The following is a 23,888-nucleotide window of genomic DNA, read 5'->3' as shown; positions in this document are numbered from 1 at the left end:
ACACACACACACACACACACAAATGCTTAACATGCCACGAAAGCAAACTGACTTTAAGTGGCGCTGGAGAAGGTACATGGAAAACAACAATCTCTGACCTATCAACCGATGAGCAAACAGAAATGCCATCTTTCCAGTAAGCAAGAAGTATTGATAAGGCTTTGACACCCATCACAGTTTCCACCAAGTCCATTGTACATTCCACAAGAAAGTGCCACTTATGGAGGCAAAGCAGGAAGGAGTTTAAATTTGTACAATCCAAAAATAAATAAATAAGTGAATAAAATACCCTGCTTAAAGAAAAACAAAAACAAAACATGGATGTTGTAAGAGGGCATTTTCCTCCATTAAGGATACTATGGCGCACAAAAAACGTTATTGCACTTCAGTCCATTTTAGGTGGATACTTTGACGTCGATACAACATAGAGAAAAGGAGTCATGCCAACATTCTACAAGACACTGGGTTACAACTAATCTCCAATGCATTACCACACAAAAACGACACGGCACACGTCTACTTCACTAAAGAGTTCACACATTGTAAAACTAAACACGTTTTGTTCCATACAGAGTTTGAACAGGTCACTAGCTAGAACCGATCAAATGTTTCGCCGTTATGGTTTCATTCAATTTACAAAAGTTAATTATTCATCTGCGGTGTCGTGACAAATTTGATCGCGAGTTTTGACGGCTCAAAATGCAACCACGTAGATGGTGGCTATTTTTGAAACTTACAACAGTTGTTCATTCATAAGGCTCACTAAAGGTGTTAATGGAAGACCATACCCTGTGGCATGTACTTGATAACAAAAGGCACAATCCCACATACTCATCACAAAGTATAGTACTTTAAAGAGATGATGATGCTTACAGACTCCAAAGAAATAGCAGCATGCCACGCAAAGCAGTCATTTTCTCAACCGAAGACAACAAGCAAGTAAGGTCAGTGTTAGATTTACAGATGAAGGTTCGTGATCGGTCATTGAAGCTCTTGGGCTCTCTGGTGGCACTATGCAACTCTGCGAGATAAAAGGAAGTATTCCTGCATAGGTTTTTTTTGTTTTAAATATGAAAATGTTTTTTAAAGGGATCCCTACGTGCCCTGTCAGGTCAGCCACTCAGTCAGGCTCCGGTGGTTTTCTAACTAGCCTTATGAAAACAAGCTGCTGGTGAGAACAACAAAAAGCAGCTATTTTTGATTAAATCATTCGCTTGCAGATTTACAATTTGAACTATTAGCGCTTACTGAGTAGAAACATGAAGTAACACTAAGCCAGGGTGAAGGACATCATCAAGTTCAAGAGCACCCCTTGAAAAAGTCAATGCTTTCCATTTCAAGGCCTCAGAATGTGACCTTAGGATTCCAGTTGCACGGCACATGCGTAGCTAAAAGCCCATCCAAATTTCATGTACTAGTATATATATATATATAGCACGATAGATTTTAAGGACAGCTAGTTTACGAGGTAAGATTGCCACGTCAAGGCAATTCCGACCACACTTCTTGAGGAATTATGTACAGCACATCTTGTGCTCTTATTTACTTTGTTAGAAATATTTGCATTTATAACATCACAAGTATTTACTACCTAAATGTTTCAACTAAGACACAGAAAAATGGGGAGAAAATTGATCTATTCTGTCCTGTATAAAATTATTTAGCATTGGATAATACATACTTTTTTTTCTTAGATGTATTGCCAGATCTTTTACCATTCACTACCCGTGTTCCCATACTGATTTTTTCTGCAAATTGGTGTTTTTATAAATCAGTACTTTAAATGCTTAATTTAGGAGAACCTAAACCCAACATTATCAGATTTTTGCTTAATGAGTAAAGTTGGTCAAACATTAGCTGTTCCAAAATAAATTTTACAGCTAAATATTTGAAACAAATGTATTAAAAAAAGACTTTTTTTTTCTTTCTATGTTCTAGTGCAAAAACTCCTAATAAATTCCATGAAAATTATTATTTTGAGGCCAGAAGCCATTATGGTACATCTTTCAGCAAAACAACCTATAGAACAGTGTGCTTCTTATGAATCTCATCGAAACGAGATCCCAGGTTAATGACAAAATCTCTCAAGTGCTGCGACTGCTGAACTATACCGTTTCCTCTTAAGGCAAAAAGTTGGGAGATAGACATAGATTAAATGAAACGGGTGTTTTGAGTATTGCCTTAAATGGATGCGTCTTCAAGTAGTAGGGACGCTGAGGTCCACTGAGGTAAATCAGACATTCTATCAGCCATTAATACCTTTGCGAGAAAAAAAATTATATCTATACACAAATGCGAGGATGGACATACAATAAGGACACCGAGTTAGCTACAATTAATCTGCTTTCCAACAAAATGGTTACAATTATTAGACGACTCTAGTTTCCAACTGCCTGCATGTAATTGCAACCATTATAACTTGGTCAACAGGCAATGAAAGCGGGCCCTTCATAGCAAAGTTGCGTAAAAACAAACAAAAAACAAGCTTACAATTTGCTGATCCAGAATAAAACAAGAAAAGCTATGTAAAGGTGTCATTTTGGTAAATGTCAAATTTGCCCTTCGGTTAATAATGAAATTAAGGCATTTCGTAATTCCATTGCTTAGAAATAAACCTCAAATTATCAATGGTTTGTGGGAACTATCGATTACAATGGAACATTTATAAAATATAATTTTTGAATTAGCCATTGACTGAATGACTCAAATCCGGCTTCTCCATTTATAAGGGCAAATGCTAAGTTATGGCTTAGCCATAAAAGCTTTCAGATGGAGGTGATCTCCACCAAGGGCTAACCAGCCCATCAGTATAGCTTAGTATATACTGACATTTTTAGACAGTCTGATTGTGAACGTACTGGTATTTTACAATAACTAACACTATGTGGATCTCCAAAAAATATAATGGGCACAGTAGCTTATGTTAGCTTGGACTTCGTTCGTTTTCTTTTTTGGTAATGGTCTTGACGCACACTCAAAAACTGAACCCAAGGAATCATTCATTCACATTTTTACAAACGTATCAAAATGAGAAAGGAAAAAGAAAAGTTATGGCACTAAATGATTTAGGGAGGAAACCCCCCTTATCAGTACTCTACCCTACAAAAAAGTCTTGCCTCTTTGTGACCGGTTCCCTTAATGTTCGTACATAGAACACCTAATGCACCAACTCTATTAAAAGTTTTGAAAGGGCTCCTGTTGTCAAGCTAATTATTTAATCGCTAACTACTGCATACAAGTTTTTCACCAACATCGAAGCAAGCTGCTACCATCATGGCATACATTCGACAAAACAATTCAACGATTTTAGTGCAATGCCAATAAGACAACGAGAAATTTGAGGAATTAAACAAGTACGTTTTAGTTTGTTTTGGCTGGATAAGAATTATTTTCGCTAATAAATAGACAAAGATCACCTCTAAAAAATTAGCTCCAAGATACAATCGAAAGCAGCACTTTTTCTTGCACCAAAATGAAATGTATTACTAATCACAGGCTCCACGGGCACTTGTTTTTCGAACTCAACTACATGTGGTATGACTAGCTGGACTAAATTTATAAATAATTTTTTTTTTTTTTTTACAACTACAAGCAGTATAACTGGCAGTGCAAATAACTTTAAGCTCTCCTCAACTTGCACTTCCTTACCCTGTTGCGGTCTACACACGCACTGATTTCCTCCACCAAACCACAGCAAAAGTTATTGTACGTGATAAAAGTCAAGCTCAAGTACAGGTAAATAAGCTTGAATTAAACTCCCATGAGGGACTTCCTCTTAGTCATGTAGCCCACTTAGAAATATTTCCCAGGCAAAACACTGCGATATAACTTGCCTAATCTGATTTGCACACATGCACATTTGTACTCTTGCAAGTAGAAGTCAGATATTTGCCCATTTACAGCTTGTGACAGATGCAAAAGCGTTTTTTTTCATCCTTTTTTGTTACTGAACAAGCAAGTGCTTTATATCAGGTCTGTGTGGAGTGGAGAAACTTGTTTAAGCAGCCAAAACCTGTCATTACAAAGAGGAAGAGGTAATTTCGTGAATCAGTATAAATATGCTCTCCACACAGCCTTTAAACATCTAACGTTACCATTTTGTTTGTCTACACACCTTCATTCACCCATAAAATATCAGTTAATGTTACAATACTTCAAAGCTACTCTAAATCACTAAAATCCTGATATACTGTAATGAAAGCAATAGTATTGGTATAATTGAGAACAAGTCCACATTTCACGCCTGAAAGTATGCTTGAATTAAGAGATATAGATTTGTATAGCTCTTCCTAATTGAAAAAAAAAAATGACGCTTTTGCGTGTTTATGAAAAAAAGAAATCTATGGCAAAATTAAAAGCCCTTTCAACTGATTGTCTCATTACTGACTGAGCATATATTGCCTGTTTGTGGTGCACAAACAAAAAAAAGGGATGTTTCAAACACTCATTCACAATGTTCTTATTTTGTGTTTAAGTGCAAAAAACCTAATGGAAGCACAACCTTAACTTTGTTAATCAATTCACCTTTGGCAATAAGGAAGCATTTTAAAAAGAGCAGGGGTGAATGTTAAGTACTTTTTACTTCAATTAAAAAGAGAATGCCTTTTTGGATATCTATTAGTTTCTATTAAAAAGGTAATTAGAAATTGCTCGACTTTGGTCATACCCATGACTGCTCCCCAACACCATAAACAAATGTAAAAAAGGTCCAGTCAGCATAAACACTCGACATATACACACTCCTCAAAGTCTAAAACAACCCAAGTGGGTTCTGATATATGAAATCACATGTTCATCTATTCAGGTGATCAATTCATAACGGATTTTAGTGAAATACTCATGTTTCACTGGTCGAAGCACCATTTCGACGACTTCAAGGGAGCGCATATGGTGTGTTTAACTGACTGGACCCTAGGTAGACAAAACTAAATTCAGTAGGCACTGTGAAAGCAACTCCACACTAAATATTATAGCAAAGCAGTACATTTACTTGAAGAAATTTTTAGGCCCAAAAAGCAAATCAAATAAAACCAAAGGTCCCAAGGAGCAAGTACTGTGTATGACGTTTGCATCTGTAATGATGTTTGTGCTTTCTATACTTCCTTAGAGTAGCATCTTCAAAATGTTGTTTTAACGGCCAAAATCAAGACACTTTTAACTCCTCTTTCTTCTGCACACCTACAAACAGTGATCTGGACTACCTAATACGAATGTTCAACCTCAAAACCCATCCAAACACTATCCCTTTTCTCTCTAACAAGTAAACAAGCATTATATATCAGACCCCTCTCTCAGGAGGTCATTGGTCTTTTGGCTTAAGGTAGTATGGTTTCCCTTCTGTTCTGATTCTGTTAGGTTGTTTGTTTTTCCTGATCTGTGCTAAATCAGATTGCAGCTCACATAAAAACCTGGAAACGTAATAAATCAAGTATGGGATGAAAATCTTGGACTGTTGCGCAAAAGTGGATGTCACACATACACGTGCACGCACACACACAAACACAAGACCACTATCAAATACATGGTCCCGCAAATCTAGTGTAACCCGTTTAAATTGTTCCTCAGGGCAGGCTGTAAATTCCTATGCAAGGCCACAGCATCACGCAAATTGGAGGCATGATATGGAAACCCATCCATTATCACTGTTACCATGGAGACACACAGCTGCATAATTCTAACATGAACCGAGTCGAATCGACTGCAAATGGAGAAGAAATAAAGGACTGACTCGCCAGTGATGGATACTGGTTCGAATAAATGGCTTAGATTCAAATTTTAGATTTTAGACTCGTACTGAATGGACAGCATCTAAAATGGGAGTCAGGGGGTGGGAGGAAAAGGAAGCGGGGGAAAATAAATAGAAATAAATAGCTAAATTCGTCCTCTCATGTTCACTCTCTACTGAGATGTGAAGAAAAGCTTTGATACTGGCATAGGAGGGATGTGTGGCTGTAATTGCATATAGGTTTATCTAGGTGTGTAGAGAGGACCAAACCAAGCTTTTTTTTTTTTTTTTTTTAGCGAGTAAGAAGGCCTTACTCGGTCAAGTAGCCATCCAAGCCGATAGTAGCACCATGGCGATCTTTGACGTAACCATGGCGAAGGCCTCCATTGGGCAGGGGGGGACAGACGGCGGTGATGCCACAGTGCTTGAGCAGGTTGAGGCTGGGAGACGACGGTGAGGACGAGGAGGACGTGGAGGAGGAAGGCTTCATGGTTGACAGAATGAGAGCTAGGCAGTCAGCAACAGCTTTATTGGATGCGCAAGCCAGGGCTGGCGTATGACCTGTGACGTGACAAAAACACAAAGGCATCTTAGCCAAGGAGAAACTCATTTAAATGTAGCAGTTAGGCCACATGATTTATGGAGCGTTTGTTCAAGGGATAGTTCACCCAAAAATGAAAATTATGTCATTAATTACTCACCCCCATGGCCTTTTTGTGCGCAAAGAAAGCAAAAATAACTATTTAACCATTTCTTCTGGGACAGTCTGCCACCATTAATGAGAGTCCCATGGCGCATGCCGTTATTTTTGTTTTCTTTGCACACAAAAGGTGTATTTGCAGCTTCGTAAAATTACAGTTGAACCACTGATGTCACATGGACCATTTTAACGATGTCCTTACTACGTTTCCGTGCCTTGACCATGGTTGGATCCTTGCTGTCTATGGAGGGTCCGAAAGCTCTCAAATTTCATCAAAAATATCTTAATTTGTGTTCCGAAGATGAACGAAGGTCTTACGGGTTTGAAAAGACATGAGGGTGAGTAATTCAAGAAAGAATATTCATTTTTGGGTGAACTATCTCTTTAAGATGGAGCACTGTGCTAATGTACCGTATTTTCCAGAAAGTCGCTTATATTCCAAAGTAATGAAAATAACATCAAGCACACACAACATACCAGTTCTAACATGGCTAACTTGACATTACAGCCTATGCATCAAATTAAAATGCAGTCAACCAAGCCTAAAGTTACACGATTCAAATTCTCACATCTGTTTTTTTTTTACTGTCTGATGACAGTAAGTTGTTGTTAGCTGTTGTCGAATTATAAATGGTCTATTTTTTTACACCATTTGTGCTTGATAGGCAAGGCAAAGCACATTAAGTTTATTTCCCACATGCTGGTAATTCAGTTTCACTTTAAATAAGTTTATGCTTGGTGTTTCTAATAAATGTTGTTTATAATAAATGGCATCATAATTAAAATGTTTTGATGTTCTGTGGAGTAAAGGGAACTAAAATATACTATAGTATAAACTTCTAAATTATCTAAGCTAACAGAGTGTGACAAAAAATTTAAAAGATTGGATGACCAATACATTTCTCCTATTAAATTCGGATAAGACAGAGATATTATTTATTGGACCAAAAAAACAGTACACAGAATCTCTTGGATTACAATTTGCAACTAGATGGATGTACTGCTACTTCCTCTACAGTCAAAAATCTGGGTGTTGTATTAGACAGCAACTTGTCTTTTGAAAATCATATTTCCCATGTTACAAAAACAGTATTCTTCCATCTTAGAAACATTGCCAAGTTACGAAACATTAGCTGCCTGTTTCTGATGCAGAAAAGCTAGTTCATGCATTCATGACCTCTAGACTGGACTATTGTAATGCACTTCTAGGTGGTTGTCCTGCATCTTCAATAAACAAGCTACAGGTAGTCCAAAATGCAGCGGCTAGAGTCCTTACCAGGTCAAGAAAATATGATCATATTACTCCAATTTTACATTCTCTGCACTGGCTACCTATTAAGTTCTGTATCAGTTACAAAATATTATTACTTGCCTATAAGGTCCTTAACTAGTCTTCTACCACACTACAATCCATCACGCTCCCTAAGGTCACAAAACTCTGGACTTTTGGTAGTACCTAGGATAGCAAAGTCCACTAAAGGAGGTAGAGCTTTTTCGGATTTGGCTCCCAAACTCTGAAATAGCCTTCCTGATAACGTTCGGGGTTCAGACACACTCTCTCTGTTTAAATCTAGATTAAAGAAACATCTCTTTAGCCAAGCATTTAAAAAATGCATCTCAATCTTGTACTGCAGTTATATCTGATCAAATGCGCATTATTATTCTTTAGCTTGGGTAAATCAAATAAATTTTGCTTGGTTGGAACAGTAGCTACGCTAATTATGTTATGCTCTATTTGTTTCTCTGTTTTTGCCATGGGTAACTAGGATTTACACAAGCTTCAGTCTGGATCCAGAACACCTGAGAAGAGATGATGCCAACCCCTCAGAGGACCTCAGATGATGCCAACCCTGAAACAACATACAGAACTACCACATTTTGCTATAAGTTTGATTGCATAATATAATAATTGCTGTTAATAGTGTTCATCTGTTTGATTACGTCTTTAATTGATTTTTCCATACATTTCTGACATGTGTACATTAACTGACAGTCACCACTGATAAGCTACTACTAAATATATTGTAGAAACTTAATTTTCTGTAAAGCATTGCAACAATTTGTATCGTGAAAAGCGCTATACAAATAAACTTGAATTGAATTGAATAGTGCTAATATTTTGGAATTATTTTATTTAACATTTTTTACAATTATTTCTGAATGTAATAAAATGTGATTTAAACTGCAATTCAACTGATGTTTGTCCCCCCCCCCTCTCAACAGTGAAATTTTTACCCGGTCCAACCAGTATTCAATTGCAAAAAATACATACGTGTATGTATGTATATGTATACACATATTATGTATAAGTAGGCTAATCTGACCCATCTAAAATGGGGGTAATTAACAGATTTGTCATGTTCAAAACAGTAAATTACTAGTATGCTAACTTCATCAATATTAATATAGCATTTCTAATAATTATTCCATGGAAACAATTGCACAATATACTTTTTTACCCCTAATCTTATCTTTGCACCAGTTTATGTTGCTGTGAGCAGCTCTCACAAACTTTTACCAAAAATGCAAAAGATAAATTTGTCTGTATTGTATTGCAAATTCACTTAGAAAAACCGCAGCAAGGCCTGTCTTACCTTCCTCATCCACTGCCAGCACTGTGGCTCCACGATTCAGCAAGGCCTGAACCACGGTGGCCAAACCATTCCTGGCGGCAATGTGGAGGGGCCTGAAATATAAAGAAAATGAAGTTGAGAATGATTTTAAAATGTTTGTCCAGTTTATTCTGATTGAGTTACAAGTAAAGTGTGTAGTTTCTGTGCCACAAAGACAAATCAAGTAAATGTTTAAAGCTAGTCAGGATGCTCAAAAAAGAGAGCAATGCTATGAAATTGCTACAGAGCCATGAATTACTTGTTGTATTTGCAAACTAGTACAAAGAAACTCACATTTGAAGCATACTGTTGGTTGCATTTATGAGGATAGGGTTGTGGATCTCCTTCAAGATCAGCATGGCACACATTTCATGAGCCTTCAAACACACAGTTAGCAATATGCACAACATTTGAGAAATCTGATCAAGAGAAAATTAGTGTTAAGTTTAAATAGAGCGCAGTTTGTTACCTTGCTGCAGGCCAGGTGCAGGGCAGTGTTCTTGTTCACATCCAGGAGGGACAGGTCAGCTTTGGCTCTGTGCAGCAGTAGGGCTGCATACGACAATAACAAAAAATCTGAAATTACTAAACTCTCTATAAAGGCATGAGACTTACATGGATTACTTATATCACACATGGGTCTTGGATTACTTATATCACACATGGTACAACTCTTACCCACAGCACCGCTTTGGCCATTGTCGGCGGCCACCATCAGTGCAGAACGCCCTGAGTGGTCTACGGCGTTGATGTCAGCGCCGTGCCGCAGAACCAGCTGCAGCCCAGCCACGTCCTCGGCAACTGCGGCTGCGTGAAGCGGGGTCCTGAGTACAAAACGTTAGAACATAGTCATTTAGATAGTTGATAACTCATGTACTGGTTTTCAATTTGTAACTTTTTAAAAATGAATATACATATATAATTGTATTTTAATAACTACTTGCACCAACCTTCCTTTGGCATCCCTGATGTTTACCAGCGAATTACAAACACTGGATTCCAACAGCAGCTCTGCAGAACCACTATGGCCATTAATGCTGCAATGAGACAAGAACATGCAGCATGGCGATTAGGAAACATATACCATACATTATATATTCAATATAGTTTTATTTAAATACTCTTTGCATATCAAAAACTTAATATATGGGTTTACTACGCAGAAAGGATTCAATGGCTAATTTTGGTGGCTGTAAAAAAAAATTCCGAACAAGTATCCAAGTACACTACCATCCAAAAGTATGGGGTTGGTAAGATTTTTAAATGATTTTTGAAAAAACGTTTCTTATGCTCACCAAGGATGCATTTATTTGATAAAAAAAACAGTAAAAACAGAAATAGTGTGAAATATTATTGCAATTTAGTTTTCTATTTTACTATATTTTAAAATGCTAATTCTCATATGCTGATTTAGTGCTCAAGAAACATTTATTATTATCAATGTTGAAAACAGTTGTGCTGCATAATATTTTTGTAGAAACTGTGATACATTTTTTAAATAGGAAGTTCAATTTTTTTTCGTTGTTGTCAATTTTAATGCGGCCTTGCCATATACAAGTATTACCTGTGTTTTTTTTAATCTTACTGTCCCCACACTTTTGAATGGTTGTGTACACTGGTGTGGAACCGATTCAAAATTAGTGAGCCTTTTTTACACCATTATTACTATTATTGATTTAAATTTGAAGTAATCTGGGTACAAACTGCAAAGATGATAAATAAAAAATAAAAGTGGATAATTACTAGAATTATTTATAACAGACATGTCTATGACTTTGACATTTAATAAATTTTTCTGACTTTTTCAGTTCAGTTTCTGTTTTCCCAGGAATTATAAAAAAAAAAAAAATTACATCACCTTTGAAACCGAAAAAAACAATACTCACAGAGCACAGTGCAGTGGGGTGAAGGGGTTTCCCTCCTGGATACTACATGGTTTAAGTTCAAGTAAAACATCCAAACAGTCTTCATGACCTGTTTCACAAATAGCGCAAGTCACCTGTTTAACTTATGACAGTTTCAGCAATGCGAACGAGCCATTGAGGCTCAAAAAGTCTGAGCTCTTACCGTGATAGGCTGCCCAGTGTGCGGGTGTGTAGCCGTGGCGGTCGGTGATTGGGTCGTGGGGGTGGGAGTGGTCAGCAGCAGAAAGAAGATTGGAGAGAATGTCAGCATGGCCGCAAGAAGCGGCCAGATGGACTGCGGTTCGCCCCTGAAAATCTCTGCTGAGGACTGAGACACTGTGGGACAGCAGGGCGGTTATACAGTCCTCCCGACCCATCACCGCCTACAAAGACAGACCTGGTTAGAAACCTCCCATTATGAGGACTATAGCAAAAGCTTTACTAATGATTTGAGAATCTCACCCCTCTGTGTAAGGCTGTTCTTCCTCTCCTGTCTCCCATATCAGGGCAAGCTCCTCTCTCCAGCAGCAGATGCACACAGTCAGTGTGTCCCCCCAGCACTGCCAGCATTAGTGGTGTTCTATCAAGAGAGAGAGAAAAACAGTGAGAATGATATCAACAACTGTGATCTGAAAATGCAAATGAAAACAGTTATGATTATTTTCCAGCATTGTTTGGGAACATTTTAATTACAATTTTTATGAGGATCTCTTATCAAAAATGGAAGTGCTATGCATGGCTTGTTTTGTTTTTGTTTATTTGAAAGTGACTTTGTGTTTGAACTGTTATGCGAATTACATATTTTGACACTTAATTGTCATACCAATAACTGAGATTACCAAATTGTCTTTTTGTTTACATCTCTGAAATATATATAGTGAAAAGTATTTCTGAAAAATGAAATAACACGGAACAGGTTGACATATGAATAGCATTTACTTAAAATATTTATAAAAATGCTAAAATATCTCTTTTTGTTTCAAGTTTTTTGGAACCCAGACAAACTGCGTATTATAGTCTTGTCACAGATCATAACTGTTATTACTATTAGGAATAATATTAGTATATTTGCATATAATAATAATTAATATTTCACTGCAGTATGGTCCAGCAACAGGCTCAAGCCTTCGTTGCACATGCAGACCTTGGAGTTAAATACTTTATTACTATTATTTAGTTATAATTTTAATATGATAACTATGTTAACAAATCAATATAATTATAAATGCAAATATAAAAATGTAAATACAATTATAAATTATATAACAAAATTACATAAAAAAAAGTTTATTCCAACACTCTGAAAATGCTGGGTTATTTTTTTCTTTTCCCCAAATGCTGGTTTCAGCCTGTTGGGTCATTTTATTGGGTTATTTTTAATATTTTTACCCAGGGGCTGAGCTGTTTTTTTAACCCAAATGCTGGGTTCAGCCTGTTGGGTCATATTATTGGGTTACTTTTAATATTGTTTTACCTAGGTGCTAGGTAGTTTTTCTGTAATTAAGTTGCTGGGTCATTTTTAATGCTAGGTTATTTTTTCTACCCAATCGCTGGGTCAAAATAACCCAGCATGTATTCGGTCTAATATTTTCCCAGCGCTGGGTTGCCAAATAACCCAAGTTGGGTTGTTTTTAACCCAGTATTTTTTAGAGTGAAATTATTGTAAATCATTAGATTCAATCAGATTATGCAAGATGCATTACCTGTCAAGTGTTACCTTGTTTACTTAAAATGAATGCTGTGAACATGAGCAAAACAATAAAAAAGCATTGAAAAGATGAAGTAAAAGAGCCATTAGCTCATACATACTGTCCCTCTGCATCTGTAACATTAACTAGGTCGGCTCCCCCCTCGCTACAGAGCAGCATCCGCAGACATTCTGAGTGGCCGTTGGCAGCTGTCAACAAAAAACACACAGCAACTTGTCAAAATCCCACATAAAGATAAAGATTCACAAGACAATTTACACATACGTGCTCACTGTACCTGCAACATGAAGAGGGCCCCATTTGCTGCGGTGCTCTGTGAGCAGGCAAGATGCTGATTGGCAGAGCAGCAGCTCTACGCAGCGAGCATGTCCTCTTTGAGAGGCCACATACAGCACAGAGCGCCCCACCGGGTCACAGGCATCCACATACGCTCCAGACTCAATTAACACGGTGACACATTCCCAGTGACCCGACTCCACCTGACAGCGAAAGGAGAGAGGAAAAAGTCATTTCTTTTAATATCAGCTCATTATATATCTATTTTTGGTCCAACAGGGGGCAGTTCTCAGCAGAATTACAGAATATCTGTTGATCTATATTGCTGCTGATTTTTATGTCTTGACATTTTGTACATACCGCCAAGTGTAGTGGGCTGATAGACCCGTTGCTCTCCTTGTCTCCTAGCGAGTTGAAGCACATCTCCAAAAGCTACAGAATCAAGAACAAAATATGAAGCATGTATCAAGTGTTGTACTCTAAGAAAATGTAAAAAAATCACAGTGGACGATATTAAAGTGAAAGATCAATCTCACCAGCTCCAGGTTTTGTTTGTTGCCATGGGCTGCAGCATAATGCACAGCACTGTATCCTTTAGTGTTGCACAGAGATGGATCAGCACCATTATCCAACAAATGCTCCACACACCTGAAAGTATCAAAATGCATGGGACTCAAAGACGAAAACAACGTTCCTCATAGTCACACTAACATTCAAAAGTTTGGGGTATGTAAGATTTTTTAAAAGTCATCTCTTGTGAACACCAACACAGCATTTATTTTGTTAAAATCAAGTAAAAACAGTAATTTGTGAAACTGTGATTTAAAATAATTTTTTTCTATTTTAATACATTTTAAAATGTAATTTATTATTACTTCAGTCTTCATTGTCACATGATTCTTCAGAACAGAATCAAACAAACTTTTGTAACATAGATGTTACATTATACAGTATAGCTGAAGATGCATCCTTGCTAAATAAATTGTTTGTTTCTTAATTATTTTCTACAGTTTTTTCTAAACTACTTTGCTGACCCCTAGGAGACCTTTGAAATACTGTGCAGTACCTTAATGGACCACTAGGGGTCTGCAAACCCCTAGCACTAAACAGTGTTCAAAGAGTATTCCACTCCAGATGGTCATGTGACACGTGACATACGTGTAAAGCATATATAATGTAATTATTATTTCAATAATTCAAGTGGCAAAAACAAACTGCTGTAAGAGCTGCTAAGATTAGGTACAGAACTTCATTTACAAACAAAAAAACAAAACTTACAGGAAGGATTCCTTCTCCCCATCCTCTTGGTTCTGATGGGTGCTGGCATGGGGTCGGTCCGTTCTGAGAAAGACACCAGAAATCAGTAATGCCGTGTACACCATGCACTATTATATTTAATAGACGCAAGATGATGTGTGGGTGTGTGTGAGTGCATTTCACCTGCAGAATGCAGTCGATGCAGCTGAGTAGTGTAGCGGTGTACAGCCAGAGCGGTCACGCTCGTTGACCTCCGCCCCCGCTCCTACCAGAACCACCGCACACTGATACCTCCCATTAGCAGCCGCATAGTGCAAAGGAGTCCTGGTGGAGAGACAAATTTAAACACTCATCATACTGCTAAATCTAAAAAAAAAATTAAAAAAAAGTTTCAGCATACTTCATGCCAAATTCCTATATTAAAGAGAAGAAATTGCACGGAATGTACTCGATCCAAAAACAATCAGCCGAAAATAAATTTGACAAAATTATATAATTAAAATGTTGACATAAAAAAAATTATTGCAGTGCATCACTACTTGGCATAAGGAATATTTACATCATGCACACTTCAGACATGATCATGACAGAAAATTGTGAGCATCCCATTTTATCAAAGAAAGAAGATTTGTACCTTCCAAACTTGTCCTTCTTATTCATGTCAGCTCCACTGCTTAAGAGCAGGTTGAGACATTCAACATTCCTGAATGAAGAAAATAAAGGATATGCATAAATAAATATGTTAAACATCTTTTTCAATTACATTCAGATGCTGGCTGTTGAGTCAGAATCAGCAAAACGACCTTGGTTGGCATTTGTGCGCATAAAACGCTGTTATATGGGACACCTGTTGTAAAGTGGGCCAGTGGCTTTTTAAATAGCCCATTCTAAGTAGAGCTGCAGCCTCACCCTCCAGAGGCAGCAGCGTGTAGACAGGTCCTCCCAAAGTTGTCTGGGGTGTTGATGTCAAATCCTGCCGAGAGCACGTGTTCTTTACTCATTGACAACACAATGCTGTAGAGCTGACCTGCAAAAGTCAATGCAGTGTTAGTTAGAGGAAAACACTGTCACTTTGGCTGGCAGGAAATCGGTCATGTGAAAAGCAGTTAATGGACTGCTTTAAGACTTCAGTCTATTACTAATGAAGTAGCATGGGATTTGACATTTTTTTGAAGTAACATGCACATAAATATGACAACTATTTAGTACCATATTATTACAATCACGGCACTTCCCTAAGGGACAAGGACATATACAATATAGTCTAGGGACAAAACCATTTTCATTTGGCCCTTGCTGTAATCGGTCACTGTATAGGGAGAAATTGTGCGTACCTGAGGAAAGTAGCTTACGACAACAGTCAGAGGACCCGTAGAGCACAGCTAAGTGTAGAGGAAACATCCCATGAATCCCTTGTCTGTACAAAGAGGACAAATAAGCAAATTATTTCATTACACATGCCACAAGCAGATAACATGCAAACTGAGAGGAGATTAGAATCAGTTTCCTTGTAAATGCAAATTCCTTTTGGAAGAGGGGTTAGACTGTGCCATTTTTAACTAAATTGTCAGAAATACAAGGAGAAATGAGATGCACATGAAACAAATACACCTAATTATATGTGAGGGTGTCTGCTATTAACTGAAATTTTCTCACATTTTCATGAACAAGCGAGGAAATGTATAATATTCAGAATTTTTTAATGTAGTGATTCAATCTTCAACATTTTGCAATGACTTGCAACATTATATGATTATTTTTTATCATACAAGTTTTTTGCTCTTTCTTGCTACTTATTGAGTCAGTGACACACTTTAGCCCAGTGCTGATGTTACTAACTAAAACATATGATAAAATGTGCAATTTTGTAATTACAATAAAGCTAAAATATAAATATTACATGAAAAACTGAAACTTATAAAAATGAAATATAGTCTTGGCAACTAACTGAACAAGTTAAAGTACTCTCTAAAGAGTACTAAACTTTTTAAAGAATTATTGAAAAAAAAAAAATAGCACATAAAATTACTTAAATTAAAATCAAGATGAAAACTAAAAAAAAAAAAAAAACTTTGAATATACTATAATTAATACTAAAATAACACTGCTTCAGCCCCACATACCATTTTGCATAAATGTAATTCATGATCATTAGACACAGAATTCGCTTAAGATTGTATGATAAAGACATTATGCAATTGTTATATTGTAAAAGATGACTTTACTCCACTCACTACAAATCAAGAAAACAAAAACACCTAAACAAAGTCTCACGTAACAAACATGTTTTTACCTGGCTGTGTCAGCACCGTTTGTCATTAAGGTGCTGATAAGCAGCTCGTGGCCGTACTTAGCAGCAACATGAAGAGGAGTATTGCCATATCTGTCCACACAATCTATCTCCCCACCTGAGGAGACAACAAGTGAGGGTTAAATACAACAAAAGGAATTGGAAATTGAGTGAAAAAGGAAAGTAACTAACCATTTTGAATAAGGATCTGAGAGCGAGTGAAACGTCCATGAATGGCTGCCATGTGCAAAGGGCTTTTCCCTTCTTTACTCTGTGGAAAAGAAAAAATAAAGGAATGTCTTTCCTAAAGCTTAAAAACATTGAGAAAGGATACAAAAATTCAAGTCAAATACATTTAGATCATCCAATCAGAGCAATGCATTAATAAACCACTCCCATTTCCCTATCCAGACCTGCATGTTGACATCAGCACCGTTGTTGACCAGCAGCTCCAGGCAGAGAGCCCCGTTAGTGGACACGGCAGCCAGGTGCAGGGGTGTGTAGCCGCGGTGGTTGGGCTGGTTGACGTTGGCCCCACGGTTGACCAGCTCGTTGGCTACGGCCTCCTGTCCCGTGTAGCAGGCCACATGGAGAGCAGTGTTTCCAAAGGCATTAGGCTCATCAATCTGAGAAACAGACAGCATGGAATAAAATATCCTGCAAACCAAGGATCAACCATCTTTCTTTTCCAGGAAAATAGACACAAAATATTGATGACTCATTCTGCACTACAGATTTTTGCCATCTTGCTAGCACAAAACCATGGGTCATCAGTGTCATGGGCCTAAAATGTGTTCTTTTAAAAACTAAGCACTTTATATTGCAATCATTTTTGACCCATGGCCTAGTGACGAATAGCCAGTAAGGACCATTTATCTGGGTTAGAAAAAGTCACGTTTTCCAAATGCATAAATTTTGAATTAGGGGTCGACCAATTATCGGCTCCGATATTAAGCATTTTTATGATTATCAGTCATTTTCAAAACCGATTCGCCGATAAAATAACTTAATTCTGAAACACGCTATTTGGCTCTGATGCAGCCTGTCAGAACTCACCACTCTGTGGCCTAAAGCAATCTCCGCCCACCGCCCATCTGATTTGTTGGGAGTCACAAGTCCGACCAATTAATGCGGAATTGCACTCTCACTCCGAAAGCGCATGCTAACTGGAGCTGCTTCAGTGATCACGCATCAGTTGTCTCTAGGTAAGGGTAAGGCAGCAGCAGACGTTGCTTAAGTTGCAATAAATCACAATCCACTAACGTTACACTGAAGTTGCAAAACACCTCAATATTATCTATGATTTCCCCGATGCAGAAAATGTGGAAGGAATCGTCGAATCCAGTCATATAAATGGAATTCACTGTATGACGCGGAATGTCAAGGAATTTGTCAAAGTTTGGATGAATTAATCAAAAGTAGGTCAGTACACTTAAATAGAGTCGCGATATGGACTAGTATCAAAAATACTATTTAATTTTGAATCCTGCATGTTCTGCGTGTCTCTGTTTATGTATGGCACATACGCGAGGTTTTGTTTTCTACACATACAAAGTGTGCGACGCTCGCGGTGATTTCAGCTTCTGTCTTTTCACTACATGAGGACATAAATACATGAACAACATATCCTGAACTGCTGACTCCCTCTGAGAGTCACATCATGGTCATTTTGAAGTCATGTGTCATGTGTTTCCCACAGACACTCTATTTGTGAAGGCATATATATGCAAATTCATTCTCTGCCAGTAGGAGGCGCTGTTGGAGTGGTAGAGATCGAGGTTTCCCTGGTAACAGCTGCACACAAAGCAGCACTCCACTCACAAACGCTGCTTTATCAGATATTACATGCAAGATGAAATGAAAATGACGTCCAAAATTTTCTGAAGAATTTTAATTTTTACACCAGACATATATATCGGTTCAAAATATTGGTTATCTGTCTACTTGATCAGTAATAATCGGTATCGGCCCTGAAAAACATATTGGTCGACCCCTAGTTTGAATACGGCTGACTTCATATTTCTGATGCCTTATCCCATATTGCCAATATTTTTTATCTATCAAAGACGAATTGTTAAAATGATTTAGGAACCAGACACTTAATCTTTGGACAAAAAATAAATCAAGAAAGAGGAGAAAAGTGAAAAAGCTCAATGTCAAGTCCTGGCGCTGACCTCGGCTCCATTGCGTAACAGGTACTTGACCACATCGACGTGGCCACTGGCAGCAGCAGCGTGGAGAGGGGTGTATCCTCGCTTATCCTTACAGCTCTTATCCGAGCCCTGAGACACCAGCAGCTTAACCACGTCCAGATGTCCTGAAAGAAACAAACAGGTAAGTATTACTACCACTTCCAGGAATCACCACTAAGTAGCTAAAGATGATGCTATTTAGCTACAGAAAACACCTACAACACTTCAGAAAGATACGAGTATATACTTACCAAGGTAAGCTGCCCAATGAATGGGCTGCCTGTCCTTCTTGTCACTGGCACTCAGATTGGCTCCCTTGTTCAGCAGCAATTTAACCATCTAGTTGGCAGCAAAAGCACAAAGTCACATTGTATCCATTTATTAAAACCATCTGTGCATGAGAGGCACCCATGAGAACTTAACAAAAAAGCAGTCACATTTTTAACCTATACAGGCATGTAAAATCAAAGTGGCACTAAGAAAGTTAAAAGGACTGTTTTGTGCTGCATTAAAGCACTTAAAAGCAATATCAAACTGACATCACAAAAAAATATTGATAACTATTATATTACACAATAAATGCAATACACAAATAAATGATTCATATTCAATCCTTGAAGGCTGTGTAAATATGGACAATTATATTTAAATTTGTATTTATTTAATTTAAATAAAGTTTAATATATTCAATATTAAAAATATACAAATATTATTGTGACTGTGCACAAAATGTATTTGATCTCAAATATTTAATAGATAAAATATTACAAATATAGAAATATTATAACATTATAATTACTGTGCACAAAATGTCTGGTTTTCTTAAATACATTAAATGTCTGGTTTTCTTAAATATTTAATATATTTAAAAAAATACAAACATTTTAAAATATTTAATTACTGTGACTGCACAAAATGTGCAGTTATCTCAAATATGTAATATTAAATAAAAAAATACACAGACATTATGAACTATTTAAATTATTAAATTTTAAGACTTTAATTATAATGTACTGGCATCTACTACTGACATTTGATATTGTGACAACTATACAGACATGTCCAAATAAAGACTAAAAGCAGCGAAGGTTATATAAAATATTAAACCAAAAAGGAAGTATCTGTACTCTCTCTAATGGCAATTTGCACTTTTGCAATCTTGTGGAGAGCTAAAACAAAGATGTTGAGGGCTGAAGTGGCCCACCCCATCGTTTAATTCACCCGAGTGCATTAGAGGAGTAATTCCACCCTACCTCCTGGTATCCACTCTGAGCAGCGTGATGCAAGGGCGCTCTGCCCGTGCGGTCGGCCATATTCAGGCTGCTCACATGTGGCAGCAGGGCCTCGATGCAACGCGTGGCTCGGTTGGCCGCTGCAATGTGCAGTGGTGTCTGCCAGAACTTATCCCGCACGGTAACGTCAGCTCCCTTCCTTAGCAGCAACCCCACAGCCCTCTGGGTAAAAAACAAAACAATGCATGAATCATATTAGATTGCTAAAAATGCTAAACAATGGCATGAGTAAGCCGTTACTCAGATTGAGCCTCCACTCAGGCATATAAATCACACAGGCTGCTTACCTCGTTTCTGGAAGCAGCTGCTCTGTGCAATGGTGTTAGCCACACATGGTCCTTTGCATTGACATTCGCACCTATGCAGTTAAGTGAACCAAAAAAAATGAAGTATAACAGATTTAAAGAATGAAGTTAATTAATGACTAATACTTAAGCAATAAAGTAAAACAAGCCATTCTACATTGTGAAAACATTTGTGGCTAAAGGGCGTTGTTAGGCATGTCACGCAGCAGAGCCTCTCGTACCAAAATGCTTAAATATGACAGTTTATAAATAATAAAACCATTACGGACACAATTTTTTATCAAAACACTTAGCAAATTAATCTAAGGTGAAGTGTGTAATTTCTGTGCCATTAGCGTCAGCAAATTGTAAAAATAATGATTGTTTCCAAACAGGTCACAAATTCATGCTCTTGGTTGAGCCAAAATTTTAATTAAATTCTACATAGATTTTTTCCCCCCAGCAGACATTCTACTGATAAGTTAGCACTGTAGTCACTACATATTTGCTTGCTTATCCTCTAAAACAAAACTAAATTAGATTTGGTTCATTAGATGAGATGTTAAAGTGCCTCGGGCTGAAAATCAACCGCTTTAGGTTTAGCAGGCGCTGTGTAGTGACATCGACCAGTGGTGCTAAACCTTTTGTGGTCAGCCAAATAGACATAAAATATTTACTTCTTCAGTTCTGCCTAAAATAATAATAAATCAATCAATAAATATTTCAAACATTAGCACGTTCACGGTTCTCAAATATCAGTTAATGGTCACATGGCATGCAAGTAAACAAATAAAAATATCTACTATTTTTCAGTAAGTGTTTTGATGATTTTATTTTAAATTGGGCTGCACGAATCAGTCAAAAAAATATGTGATTATTTGGTCATATATACTGCAACTTGAACTGACTCACTAACAGAGCAGGATTGTAAGCTGCATGTGTGTAAATGATCAATGTCGTTTGCATGACGTGAATCAGACTATGTAAGTTGTTTCATTAAAATTATCATTGATTTGATAATTGCGATTTGATAGGAACACTACTTCAGTTTTATTTGGAATAATTGTGCTGCATATTTCTTTATTTTAATGTTACATTTGATTTCGTTAATTATAAGCATTTCATTAATTCTTGAACTCCCATTTGGAAAACCCCGATATAGACTGAACTTATGCGAATGGGTGTGACACGCCATAAGTTTTACTATTTTATGCATTTTAGCAAGGCTAGAATGCTGTATTGTATGAATAAAAACATTACTGCACATGGTGGCAGTACTGCTGTTTAAGGTCATACCTGCGCTGATGAGAAGCTCCATTATATGAACGTCCCCCAGCCAGGCAGCAGCATGAAGAGGTGTGCGGCGCTCTTGGTCCTGACACAAGAAAGTAGGGGGGGGAAAAAAAAAAGTTAACAGAATTTTCATTAAAGGCCCACACAGCCCATATGTATAGTCACCCGGACAATCTGCCCATAGTTATTACATCACATATGCAGATGAGACACATAATTCATGCTCACACTAAAATAGCCATTCGGAACATACCAGTGCATTGACTTCATCTTTCTTGTGCAAAAATAACTTCACTTCATCCACATTTCGGTTAAATATTGCCTGGACCAGAGGCGTCTGGAGGAGGGGGGGGAAGGGTGGATGTTATGATAATGCTATGAAACATGACAACAAATTCAAACCTTTTGTTTGAGCAACTTCTGATTACAGTGTATAACATTAAGTGTCAATTGTGAGGTGTATAACTGTATGATTATAACCAAATATCATGATCACCGAGTATCATAAGAAAGCTGTAACAAAACAACACACACTGCAATTTTATCTACGTAGACATGATACATGTGCATACAGTATTGTTATAGAAAGGGATTAATTAACAAAAGCCGGAGTATTTGTTAAATAGATTAATAAACCAGTGCGTTTTAAAAACATAAACACACAATAGATGTTTTCCTATGCGGCTGGCTGACACCCAGCTCATTAGGCTAGCAGGCTGGCTAACGTCTGGGCGTGATAAAAGGGTTATTTTTGTCATTTGTATCGCCTCTTAGGTAGCCCTACTCTTATTATACAGTAAAAACGTGACGTTTCCAACTAAATGCATGACAAAAACACAAGTTTTGATGCGAGAAATATAAGGGAAATGTCATAATCCATCGTCATGGAGCTAGCTAACATGTCAGGCTCTGCATACAGGCGCAGAGAGCGCACAACCAACTGCTTGATTTTCGCTATTCGTGGGGTTTTCATTTCCCTCACCTGGTCTGAAATATTGAGTACCCCCATCTCCCTGCGTCAATCGGGCCGAAAGTCCCTCATCAGTAAGGAATCGAGGCTGGGAAACCAATACAACAATCTTGCGTTGCGATTATAGACGAGATGAGTGAGTTTTTAGCTGGTGGTGAGGCAGTTGAAAATAGCGACACCAGCGTGATGGCCGCCTGCTGCAACAACTTTCAGAATAAATGCCCGTAAACTAAACCTAAACGAATCTATTTATGTATAGACATTTAGAATACAGAGTTAAGGATGTTCTGGGCCTGCTCAAAATTAAAGATATAATTGCCACATAAAAATTTACTAATAACGATGCCTGCTTTGACACACCTTGGCTTCTAGAATAGTTAAAATGGCTGTGGAAATGCATGCACCTCTGAGAAGCATTAAACAGTGTGTTTAAAGATGCCTAAGAAGCTCTTTTGTGCCGCCTTTTGCAGTGTAAATTTGGCAGTTTTGAGAATATATATAAACCTGTTAAGAAAATGTGCAAGTTAAGAATTTTTTTAACAATGCATATTTTTTCAATGCAACTTTACATTTAGTCATTTAGCAGACGCTTTTATCCAAAGCGACTTACAAATGAGGACAATAGGAGCAATCAAAACTAACAAACAATATAAGTGCAAATGACAAGTCTCGGTTAGCCTAACGCAGTACACGCAAGGTTTATATATATATATAATACACACACACACAGTTAGTCTGGTCAGCTATCCATGTGGGGACTCTCCATAGGCGTAATGGTTTTTCTACTGTACAGACCGTGTATTCTATTGCCCTACACCAACCCTACCCTGATTTTCAAAAAACTTAAAGGGGTCATATGATGTTGCTAAAAAGAACATTATTTGGTGTAATGAAATGTGTTTATGCGGTTTAAAGTAAAAAAAAAAAACACATTATTTTCCACATACTGTACATTATTGTTTCTCTTCTTTGCCCCGTCTTTTTGAAACGAGTCGATTTTTCAAAACTCTTCGGTCTGAAAAAGCGAGGTGTGCTCTGATTGGCCAGCTATCCAGTGTGTTGTGATTGGCCGAATATCTCAAGCTTGTGACGGAAATGTTACGCCCCTTACCATATTGTGATGCCGTGTCCGGCCAGAGGATGAGACATAAACATTAAAACCCATTACAAACGAGGCATTTGTTGCATAGGCATGACGAAGTGGATATCGTCCTCTTTTGGAAGACCAAACAAAGTAGTTTCACTTTCACAACGAAACATACAGCGTCTTCAGGACATGGCTGCAGCGTCAACAATACTACAGCGAGAATAAAAGTTACGCCGCCTTTCTTTGCGTGAACATTTGGGCGGCATTATGCAAATCTTCCCACATAGTGACATAGAC

General features: G+C 37.6%; 1 protein-coding gene across 1 annotated transcript; it reads right to left on the bottom strand.

Annotated features, from left to right (window-relative positions):
• Positions 1-1,062: 1,062 nt before the first annotated feature.
• LOC107594018 (serine/threonine-protein phosphatase 6 regulatory ankyrin repeat subunit C) lies at positions 1,063-22,688 on the bottom strand. Its single transcript, XM_016283946.1, has 28 exons — positions 22,517-22,688; positions 21,788-21,871; positions 21,538-21,616; positions 20,245-20,315; positions 19,919-20,119; positions 18,917-19,004; positions 18,648-18,790; positions 16,887-17,099; positions 16,666-16,744; positions 16,477-16,591; positions 15,518-15,600; positions 15,093-15,210; positions 14,818-14,886; positions 14,367-14,507; positions 14,205-14,267; positions 13,463-13,574; positions 13,287-13,358; positions 12,928-13,129; positions 12,751-12,838; positions 11,404-11,521; positions 11,105-11,324; positions 10,924-11,011; positions 9,988-10,074; positions 9,716-9,861; positions 9,507-9,589; positions 9,332-9,414; positions 9,020-9,111; positions 1,063-6,286 (listed from the first exon to the last, which is right to left on the bottom strand). The coding sequence occupies exons 1-28, from the start codon at positions 22,541-22,543 to the stop codon at positions 6,036-6,038; spliced, it is 3,216 nt and encodes a 1,071-aa protein (XP_016139432.1). The 5' UTR covers positions 22,544-22,688; the 3' UTR covers positions 1,063-6,035.
• Between the last annotated feature and the right edge of the window lie 1,200 nt (positions 22,689-23,888).

The sequence above is a fragment of the Sinocyclocheilus grahami genome, unplaced genomic scaffold (genome assembly GCF_001515645.1).
Source record: "Sinocyclocheilus grahami isolate Dianchi unplaced genomic scaffold, SAMN03320097.WGS_v1.1 scaffold178.1, whole genome shotgun sequence".
Lineage (NCBI taxonomy): Eukaryota > Metazoa > Chordata > Actinopteri > Cypriniformes > Cyprinidae > Sinocyclocheilus > Sinocyclocheilus grahami.
The sequence above is the reverse complement of the archived record's forward strand: the minus strand, read 5'-3'. Positions and strand labels throughout refer to the sequence as shown.

Coding starts and splice junctions, on each gene's coding strand:
- LOC107594018 (XM_016283946.1), bottom strand. CDS start 22,543: ATGGGGGTACTCAATATTTCAGACCAG. Junction 21,872..22,516: donor TACTCAATATTTCAGACCAG/GTGAGGGAAATG, acceptor CCCCTCCTCCAG/ACGCCTCTGGTCCAGGCAAT. Junction 18,791..18,916: donor TCATTGGGCAGCTTACCTTG/GTAAGTATATAC, acceptor TGTTTCTTTCAG/GACATCTGGACGTGGTTAAG.